The sequence below is a fragment of the Mytilus trossulus genome, chromosome 10 (assembly GCF_036588685.1).
Source record: "Mytilus trossulus isolate FHL-02 chromosome 10, PNRI_Mtr1.1.1.hap1, whole genome shotgun sequence".
Lineage (NCBI taxonomy): Eukaryota > Metazoa > Mollusca > Bivalvia > Mytilida > Mytilidae > Mytilus > Mytilus trossulus.
In genome coordinates this window covers 15,830,359-15,839,745 of record NC_086382.1, presented here as the reverse complement: position 1 = coordinate 15,839,745, position 9,387 = coordinate 15,830,359, and the positions used below count along the sequence as shown (strand labels likewise).

The 9,387-nt window shown below is 33.3% G+C and overlaps 1 protein-coding gene across 1 annotated transcript; it reads left to right on the top strand.

The window, feature by feature from the left end:
* Positions 1-622: 622 nt before the first annotated feature.
* LOC134686048 (protein lethal(2)essential for life-like) lies at positions 623-1,431 on the top strand. Its single transcript, XM_063545746.1, has one exon. It carries the CDS (start codon positions 803-805, stop codon positions 1,409-1,411), a length of 609 nt encoding a protein of 202 aa, XP_063401816.1. The 5' UTR covers positions 623-802; the 3' UTR covers positions 1,412-1,431.
* Positions 1,432-9,387: the final 7,956 nt, after the last annotated feature.

Here is a 9,387-nt window from a genome sequence, read left to right as displayed (position 1 = left end):
TAATAGCAAGATTTTGCTGGAATTCAATATTTGACGTCAAACAATTCAGCATAAGTTAGTTGATTTTAATAAAGCGTGAACGATCACAAAATCAGAATATCATTAACAGTAATGTTTTATCAATCAGTTCCATGGATGCCAGTCGTGGTTGCTGCAATCCTTTTAACAAAGTATGCAAACTTTCTTACATATCACCAGAGCTCTCAGTATTTTTTAAGAAAATAAAATTGTAGCACATTTTATTTCATACGATTTGATGTCTTGCAGTTTAGTTGTGTATCTATTCAAAGTGACGTCATATCACATCTGTGAATAGATAATAAAGTTTTTTTTTCTTTAGACCATGACTATATTATAAAGGTATATAAAATAGGTAATTAAATCACACAAATAAAACAAAGGTAAAATAAACATACATGATTCACCAGTTGCCGTGGAGCATCTTTTACCTGCGAGAAATATCCATACAGCAATAGATTAATTTACCTGTCCAGATCTATGTGGTGATATAAATTAATGGCTTTAGGACATTATATCTATCAAAGAATTTTTGTTACTTTATTTATTCACCTTTTGTAACATCACGAAAAGACAGTTCCAGACAGCCCTGACATCATTATACAGTTCGTCTATAGATTCTGGATGATAAAGCTGTTTGAATTGGACTTCCTATAAAAACTGTCAGTGTTCTTTATACAGAAAAGTTGGAATAAGTTTTGACGACTCCATAATGTCAATGTTACCTAGATCGGTGCCTATCCGATATGAATGAGACTTTTGGCCGTCGTCTTATGATCGTCGAATGCCGATTTATCACGACTCTTTCCCCTCATATGACTATAGATATTCAACGTCAATGCAACCATCTATGCCTATGACAACGTACAGAGATCAGATTCCATTCGAATATGAGCGACCTTTGCAAGAAACCAGAGTGGTGCCGAGTAGCAGCGTCGACCATGAAATGAGGAGAATGAACGATGAAATGAAACGCATGTGTGATAGTATGTCTCGAAGTGTAGCAGTAGCTCCATCACAGCCACCCGTCTTGCCGTCAGTCGACGATTGGCGTCTAACAGAAAATTTTAAGATGGACAATCCTATAACTCAGGAACGTGACGGTTCAAGAAAATTTTATCTAGAATTCGATGTTGCGCAATTCAAACCGGAAGAAATTACGGTCAAAACAACCGGAAATCAACTGTCCGTTCATGCTAGGCATGAAGATAAAAACGACCCAAACAGATCAGCTTACCGTGAATTTGCTAGACAATATGTCATACCAAAAGAAGTAAGGCCAGAGTTTTTGACATCAAAATTGAGCGATAGGGGAAAACTGATCATTGAAGCACCACTACCAGCATTAACAGGAGGCAGAGACAAGCTTATTCCAATTGAACATAGGAAATAACTAGACTTGTTCCTTTCAATAAAATCATGTAAGCAATGAGTCGTATGAATACCCTGACTGCAATGTAACTATAATTTATAAAAGCCCCCGCCAAAATAAAAAATGTTCGCGCCCTATAGTATTCACTCATTCTATCTGTTTGTTACACTTTCCTACGCCATGACGATAACCCAAGTTTTCTTCGATTGATTGACACAAAACATTTACTCAACAATATACATAACCAGAAGAAGCCTCCCTTTTGGTGTTTGAAGCATTTTCGATTATTCATGACATACTAGTCTTTTTTCTTAGAGTCAATCACTCCGTCTGCTTTTCCATCAGTTCAATTGTCTGTCCATGTGTCATTAAAGTTGCTGTTAAATCTTATCAGCATTTAAAATATGTTGTTATCTGTGTTTGCCAAAATCGAGGTGTTGTTAACATGTTAACAGACCCACTACCCCCCCCCCCCCCCCCCCCCCATCTAATTATGCATTAGATAAAATGCATTAGATAGAAACAGACAAAACAATTAATTCGAAATGCAATTCACGATTTGTTTCTCCTTACTTTCGATGAAAACAAAGTATTTTCTTAATTCAAAGTTTATTTTTACAAATGAGTCATTTCAGAAATTAAATAACTAAACAATTTTATGTGTTTGTCCGGATTCTCGATCCTGTGGTTCGGTGGTTGTCGTTGCTTCATCTCTTTTTTTTCATAAATTGTTTTGTTATGAGTTAGGCCGTTCGCTTTCTTGTTGAGTCCTTCCACATTTTTCGTTCGGTGCTTTGTATAGCCGACTATAAGGGACGAGTTTTCGTTGTTGAGGGCCGTACGATAGCATATAATTGCTTACATACAGTTTATTTGATCCTGATGGATAGTTATCTTATTTGCTATCATACCACATCTTAACTGTTTTTATCTAAAAAAAAAAAAAAAAAAAACTAGCACCAACAAAAGATGAATGGACGGTTTATTTTATTGAACTTACAAAATTTCACCCTAACAACAAATAAGACAACATTTACAGTCGTTAGTAGTATAACGATATATATATATTAATGTATTTAGGATAATATGGTTTAAAAAAAAAACTTTTTTACAAAATCGAAAAGCGGAAGGCAACGAGGCCTCCTGAACTGAATTAACGGCATATATTTGATAATATTTGATTAGAAAGACATGTTGTATGTTTGTAAGCCTGTAAAGCTTTGATATCAACAAAATATCGTCACTTGATATTATCTAAACAGTGATTAATTTCCTCTTAAAATTATAATATATTGCATGACGCCGTACAGACAAAAGTTGTTATTTTGCAATTCGCCGTACAACGTCCTGCAATTCGCCGTACAACAAACAAACAGTGTTTTTGTCCATATTCCATAAAAAACATGTTTTTGACAACAAATTTCATTAAATATGATGCCACACTATAATATTCTAAAATCGTGTCTGGAAAAATAATGAAAAACAGTTCAATATCTTGAGAATGGGGCTACAAAGGACGATAGACCTCGAAATTTTCCGGTACTAAGTGGCAAGTTTTGGAGTATTACACAAAATCTTGTTTTTATTTTGTACTTATCGGCCTAATAATTAAAAGAATTATATATCAGAAAATCATTTCTTAAGCGGCACCCTCATCAAATGAGTGGAAATGCTTTAAATTGAACGAATTCCTAACTTGTTTAGTTTTTTTTTCTATTTCTCTCCGCTTCGTTAGTACCCAATTTCCGGTGGCGATGATACACAGTGATAAATGAATACAGGTGATATACCGGTAATATGCTTTTTCATGTTGTATGAACCATATAAAGTAAAACCATAGATGCAATGTATAAACTTATAAAAGTTTAAAATTTTGTATTACTTTACTTGTCAAATTTACCATAATTAATTATATGAATTGAAGTAATTCTAATATGGGTTTTTTTCTTTTCTTTCATCATTTTGAATAAGACTGGCATATGTAGCTTGTGTATTCTCAGAAGTTATTAAAACCAACCATGTATACTGAAAAATAATAAAAACAAACAAATTATGTATAGCTCGAATTAACATGGCAAGCCCGTGTTCCCCGCATCGCACTTGATAAATGGTCCCGATACTTTACAAGTAATAATATTTATCAACATGAAAGTGTCCATAGTACATGGATGCCCCACTCGCACTATCATTTTCTATGTTCAGTGCACCGTGAGATTGGGGTCAAAACTCTAAAATGGCATTAAAATTAATTAGAACGATCATATCATAGGGAGCATGTGTGCTAAGTTTCAAGGTGATTTGACTTCAACTTTATCAAAAACTACCTTGACAAAAAACTAACATAAAGCGAGACAGACGAACGGTACGACGGACGCAAAGACCAAAAACATAATGCTCCTAGGTGGGGCTTAACATATAAAACATAGAAGCAAAGAAACAAACATTGTAATATATGTAAATGCTTTCTCCGGGGACCATATGATGTACAGTAAAACTTTCTGGCAGAGGTTTCCCTGAACCAATCCATCAAAATGCATATGTCTTATGCAAATGTTCCTGAAAACAGGATTGCACTCGCTGAAATGTCTCGCCTGCTTGATTTATGATTGAATTATGCTGAAAGTCTTTAAAATGGTGAAGGTTTTATTACAAGTATCACGTATCAAAGATCGATGAAAATGAAATCACGGTCAGATGAACTCAGACAAAAATTCCTTCGTGTTATATTAAGGTTTATATAGGATTTTTTTTCTGAGACAAGTGCCGGTGCAGAAGAACCAAGCATGACAGACATGTACACCTAACAATTATCCAATACACCAAATATGGCGATCCTAGAGCTGATACTAACTGGGAATCAGATCAAAACACAAAATTGTCCATATTGCTTATAGTATCTGAGAAATATACCAAACCACAAAAACTAAACATTGTCCAATGAACAATGAAATGGAGGTCAAGGTCAGATGAAACCTTTAAGTTGGATATATACACGAAATATACGTTACCAACTGCTTAAAGTATCTGAGATACGGACTTCACCCCGTAACTTTAACTTTGATTACAGATGCACGAGATGAGGAAGAGGTCACGAGTGGATTCTGTACGACGAACATGTAGACCCTGCAAGATAGCAAAATATCAAATATGGTTATCCTATTACTCATAATAAGATATAGGAAGATGTGGTGTGAGTGCCAATGAGACAACTCTCCATCCAAACAAAGATCATATTTCACCTGAGATAAAATAGTCAAGCAGTCAATGAACCATTAAAATGAGGTCAATGACAATGGACATATGACAGACGGAAACTTCGTAACATAAGGTATCTGCATTCCAGGTATGCAGCATTCAGATCTTCTAGCTTCTGAAATGTAAATTTAGCTTTATACTATTTGTTTACGCTGCTGGTGGACTTTCGTCGCAGACGAGACAATTACCCCAGAACTATTGTTTTATTCAGAAACCAAGATTTAAAAATGTTCTTACCATTTATAGCTGTATATTTTTTTTTTAACTCTGACCTAATCTTTGACTAATCGACATCACAGCAAAATCAGCAGGCTTTGTCCTGTCATAACGTCTACCGTTAGTAGATCTTAGTAGATGTCTTATAAACAACCTCAAGTATTATCACCCAGAAACATCAAATTGCAACTTATAAATTAAATTAATTTCATATTTACAGTCTACTTAGCAGCTTTGACCTGAATATTTAAAAGTTTGCTCTTCTGTCAAAAATATGTCTGTAAAATAACAAAAATACCAAACTCCAAAGAATATTCAAATCGGAAAGTCCCTTATCAAATGGCAAAATCAGAAGTTCAAACCTATTAAATATATGGAAAACAACCACCATATTCCTGACTTGGTACAGGCATTTCCCACTGTAGAAGAAATGTGGATTAAACCTTGTTTATGGCTAGCTAAACCTGTCATTGATATGACAGTCACATAAAATAAACTGTTTGAAACATTGTTTTTTTTTGTTTCTTTATTATTGCAACTTATTTTCTATACAAATCTGCAACTCTCCGTACCTTTTATTTCCTATTTGTATCTTTATTCTATTATTTCTGAATAAAAGGCTCTGCAGGGCGAAGCTTGATACTACCGCAGAGGTTGAACTCTGAATAATTGGGGCCAGTATGGACACACCATTCAAGCTTGATACAGCTCTGAATTTGGATTGATTAAATATTTGGCACATAATAGGTTTCTGACACAGAATGAATGTGGTCTAAGAACTTAAACTTAAAAACTTCAAATTGTACAGTTACCTATTATGGTCTAATATCATAATCTGAATACATGGTTATATTCAGCATATCATAGAACCCCAAGAATTCAATTTTTTGAAGAAATCAAATAATGTTCTATTTTAGATCCTTTAGACCTCAATGTGGACCAACTTGATAACCGGGCCCAAATGTTAAAATTCTGAATACATGGTTAGATTCAGCATATTGAAGAACCCCATATATTCAATTTTTGTTGAAATCAAACAAAGTTTAATTTTGGCCCCCGATTTGGACCAACTTGAAAACTGGGCCCATAATCATAAATCTAAGTACATGCTTAGATTCAGCATATCAAAGAACTCCAAGAAAACAATTTATTTTCCTATTATGGTCAAATATCTAAAATATAAATACTGATCCAGCATATCAAATAATCACAAGATTTCAATTTTTGATGAAATCAAACAAAGTTTAATTTTGATCACTTTTGACCTCAATGTGGACCAATTTGATAACAGGGCTCAAAAATCAAAAATCTCAATACATGGTTACAGGTTAGATTTAGTATATCAAAGAATTACATACATTCATTTTTTGTTGAAATCAAACAAAGTTAAATTTTAGACCCCAATTTGGACCAACTTGAAAAATGGACCCATAATCAAAAATCTAAATACATGTTTAGATTCAGCATATCAAAGAAACACAATAATTCATTTTTTCATGAAATCAAACAAAGTTTAATTTTGGAACCATTTGACACATGCACTTGTCTCAGAAAAAAAATCATATATACCTTTAACAGGAACCTTTTCTATGCCTGTTCCTTTGGACCTCATGTGAACAAATGTTTGGCCTCTAATTCCTAAACAGTTTGGGCCATAACCCCCTAAACCTCTAACCAATGTTGAAAAACAAAAGCACAACAATACCCAAAGTAAAACTCAGTTTAACAGAAGTCTGAGTCTGATGTCAGAATATGAAACAAAATAAAAATAAACAAAATGACAAAAATACATGAATAACAACAGACTACTAGCAGCTACTGCCATGCCAGCTCAAGACCTCAATTAATTAAACTGATTGAAAGATTATAATTATCTTCATCATATGAATACCAGGTACAATCCCTCCTGTTGGGGGTTTAGTATTGTCTATGAGAAGAACCTAATCCCTGTCATACACTTACACACAAGCCATTGTCTGGAAACTAAGAAAAATACTTAGTTTGACCCCTTTTGGGCCCCTTGTTCCTAAACTGTTGGAACCATAACTGTTAACATCAAGTGTCCTATTGTGGTTCCAAACTTCATAGAGATCCATTAACATATATATATGTCTCAGGTTCATTATTACTTACAACTATTAGAGTAAATAGTTTTACTTTAAAAGAAGAGTGCAATGTTGTCTCAACACTCACTGTGGAGTGGTTCTTGTTGCTATGCCATTTTTTTCACATGTGGTATTGTTCTTGCACATACAGTTTTGCCACATAAGATATTTCATCTGTACCATATTGGCACTAAAGGTTTTTAATTTTGTATTGTTTTGTAACAAGTCATGTGGTATAATTACTTTCTATTTGTTTTCATAATCATGGCATTTTAGTAACATTTCATTGCAGATGTTATGTAGTTCTGTACAATTCTGTCACACATGGAGTTTCTTTTAACACCATTCATGTTTGCAAATGGTATTTTTATGCATATTTGAATTCATGGTTTTAAATAATTCTGCAACCAAGCTTATAGAAAATGTGTACTATGTTAAACATTCAAATCACCTGTACCCATGAAAACTGGTATCCCACAAATAACAATGAATCATATATATATATTACCTAAACCAGATGCCACTAATTGCTAAATGATTTGACCCATAACCCCCATAACCATCCCTCTATAGTATACACTTAAACACAAGTTATTGACTGGAAACTACAACAATGCTTATTTGGGCCCTTTGATGGCCTCTTATTCATAAACCTTTGGGACCATAACCCTCAAAATCAATCCTTACCTTCCTTTTGTGGTTAAAACATTGTGTTAAAATTTTATTGATTTCTATTTACTTATATTAAAGTTATTATCAGGAAACCATGCATCTTCGGACAATGATGCAGATGATGAAAAAGGATAGCATTATATGACCCAAAAGTATAAAAATAAATTATAATGTTTCATCTATATCAAATCCTTTCATTTTCATTTGTTTAGGTAAGATTCAATAAATAAAGTCTTACAATTATTTTTATTATTCTGAAATTTCATCAAATTTCATCAAATCTTGTATTACATTCCATTAATAATCACTAAATGACATTTTTAAATAAAATTAACAACAAAAACGTAAATACCTTGTCATAATATGGGAAGCTGTATATGCACCTATGGCCTTGTGAGTATTCTCATGTGTTAAAATTTCTTGCTATTTAAGTGAAATAATACAAAAAATGAAATATTCTGAGTGAATTGAGTCTCCAAAACACATTTTATGAGAAAATTGTCTTGAAATAGGCCTGTACCATGAATATTCAATTGACAGAATAAGCCATACTAAGTGCATATTTATTTTTTTTTTGGGAGGGGATGGTTATTTCTTATATTTTGCTATGATATAACAATTTCCTAGGTAATATTCTTAAATATAATATAGTAATTAGTAGATGAAATTATTTCTAATGTTGTAACGACAAGTTATTCTTTAAAAGAGAAGCCTTTTATGTCCCTCTTTGGAACGCGGCGTGAATTTAATTTTTACGTAAGGACTTATTGAAACCTCCTTGGAGACAGTGAACTTTTATATGGATTGTTCATTCTGCTAAAATGCTCTAATTACTCATTTCTTATATCATTTCTGCCATAAATGAGTGAAAGTTACCCCATTATTTTTATTTATTGGCCTGAAAAATTGAAATTTTGAGGAAATAAGAGGTATAAATTGATGTGGCTTGGTTTGGATTTGTCGAAGAAATTTTGCTCGAATCGCTGTAGATGTCGTCTTTCGTTATACTAGATTTTTCTCAAACTATTGAACTGATTATGACAAAACTTGACAGAAATGCTTGAAATAACCAGTATAACAAATGAAAAAAGTCTCAGTCAGTTTCTTGAACAAAAAGGTCTTCTTTAGGTGTAATACGACCAAATCATGGTATGTCACATCCGGTTGTATACGAAAGTAGGTCTAAAAAAATATTCCCTTGAATTTGACCGTTGCAGGTAATTAATCCTACATTTTATTGCAGTAAAACTATTTCTGGGTCATAAACATATGTCTTGGGTATTTCTAAACACATTTTATTTTTTATTTGTGATTTCTATAGAAAATTTTGTAATCTTGAGGTTTAATACATGGTGACTAAACCTTGTGCACACATAGAATAAGGGGAGAAACTGAGACAAGTGCCGGTGCAGAAGAACCAAGCATGACAGACATGTACACCTAACAATTATCCAATACACCAAATATATCGATCCTAGAGCTGATACTAACTGGGAATCAGATCAAAACACAAAATTGTCCATATTGCTTATAGTATCTGAGAAATATACCAAACCACAAAAACTAAACATTGTCCAATGAACAATGAAATGGAGGTCAAGGTCAGATGAAACCTTTAAGTTGGATATATACACGAAATATACGTTACCAACTGCTTAAAGTATCTGAGATACGGACTTCACCCCGTAACTTTAACTTTGATTACAGATGCACGAGATGAGGAAGAGGTCACGAGTGGATTCTGTACGA